Here is a 1,244-nt window from a genome sequence, read left to right on the forward strand (position 1 = left end):
CCAGCTATTCATTTCACGTCCTTCCCATCTTCCGCCAGAGTCCGAGGCTGTAGGTGTGAAGAGAGCTTGGGAAGCCAATGTCTTAGTGTTGCAAAAGCGCTCTGAAGATCACTCTGCTTCCTACCAACACCTGGAGAAGCTCCTAGCCCAACAAGCGGGTTTGAAGGCAGAGGTTGGTCTTGAATATGATTTCCTTTTTCTCTTACTTTAATTGCTAAGAGTAGTATATCTTTACCACGTTATTGCAGCTTAAAAACAAGTTGAACTATTTTCTTGCAATCAAGAGAGACGAAGGAAACTTTGTAGAATAATCCACTGGCTGCAACCAATCTGCAGAAAAAAATACTATTGATTGGAGTAAATATATTTGTCATGCAATGTTTTAATTAACGTTTGCCTTGCATATTAGATACATCAAATTACTTATTTTTTATCTTTCAGTTAAAAAAAATTATGTTTTTATACGTTGAAATGTCCCTTTTTAAATTTTATACAAAATTATTTTATTCAGGTCTACAATACCAGGAAGTTTGTGAGAGAAGAGCAGATAAGACACGAAAAGGATTCTGCAAGGTAAAAAAAACACAAAGCTATTATTATTTGATCATTTCCTTAAAGGATAGTTTCGTTTGTTCTTTATTATGGCACAGTCTTGGGTGTTTGACAACGTCACAGTACCGTTCATAACGTTATTTTTTTTTTCTTTCGTGTATTTCGTGTATCTCATTTCAAGCAGCTTTCCAATTAGCACTTTTTAACCGTAACCCTTTCCTCTCTCCGTTCTTTCAAGACTGATAGCGCAGGAACGTGACGTCACAAGGAGACGCGAACGTCTAGCTGTGCTACGGGAAGAGGCGCAGCAGATGGCCGAACGACATGAGGGCCTCCTGGGGATTGTGGACCAGCTGGACCAACAATATCAACTGCTGAAGAAGGTTTGTTGTGCGTAGCGGGGTATGATTATTCTGTATTCGAGTTGCGTTTCCGATACAGAATTTGGATAGAATCGTGGTTCAGTGCACGGAGAAATGATAAAAAATGACCTTACATGAGAAAAATCAGTTCATAACTACATAAAAGGGAAGGAAGGTAATACCGAAAATTAATTAACAAGTAAATAACCAAAGAATACAAATTGGCCAATACAAGAATTACAATTACCCCCTAAAACAAACGGCAGATACACCCACTATATTTTACGAACTTAAATATACAACCAACCTTTTCCATGACAGGAATCAACG

At 38.0% G+C, this 1,244-nt stretch overlaps 1 protein-coding gene across 1 annotated transcript in view; it reads left to right on the forward strand.

The window, feature by feature from the left end:
- Nucleotides 1–1,244, forward strand: part of LOC119590448 (plectin-like) — a gene marked incomplete at both ends in the record, with an annotated part of 7,249 nt that overhangs the window by 3,036 nt on the left and 2,969 nt on the right. The window contains 3 exon segments of the mRNA XM_037939109.1: nt 39–172; nt 512–573; nt 791–935. Of these exon segments, the coding sequence (XP_037795037.1) occupies nt 39–172; nt 512–573; nt 791–935 (341 nt within the window).

This window comes from Penaeus monodon, chromosome 27 (assembly GCF_015228065.2).
Source record: "Penaeus monodon isolate SGIC_2016 chromosome 27, NSTDA_Pmon_1, whole genome shotgun sequence".
NCBI classification, from domain to species: domain Eukaryota; kingdom Metazoa; phylum Arthropoda; class Malacostraca; order Decapoda; family Penaeidae; genus Penaeus; species Penaeus monodon.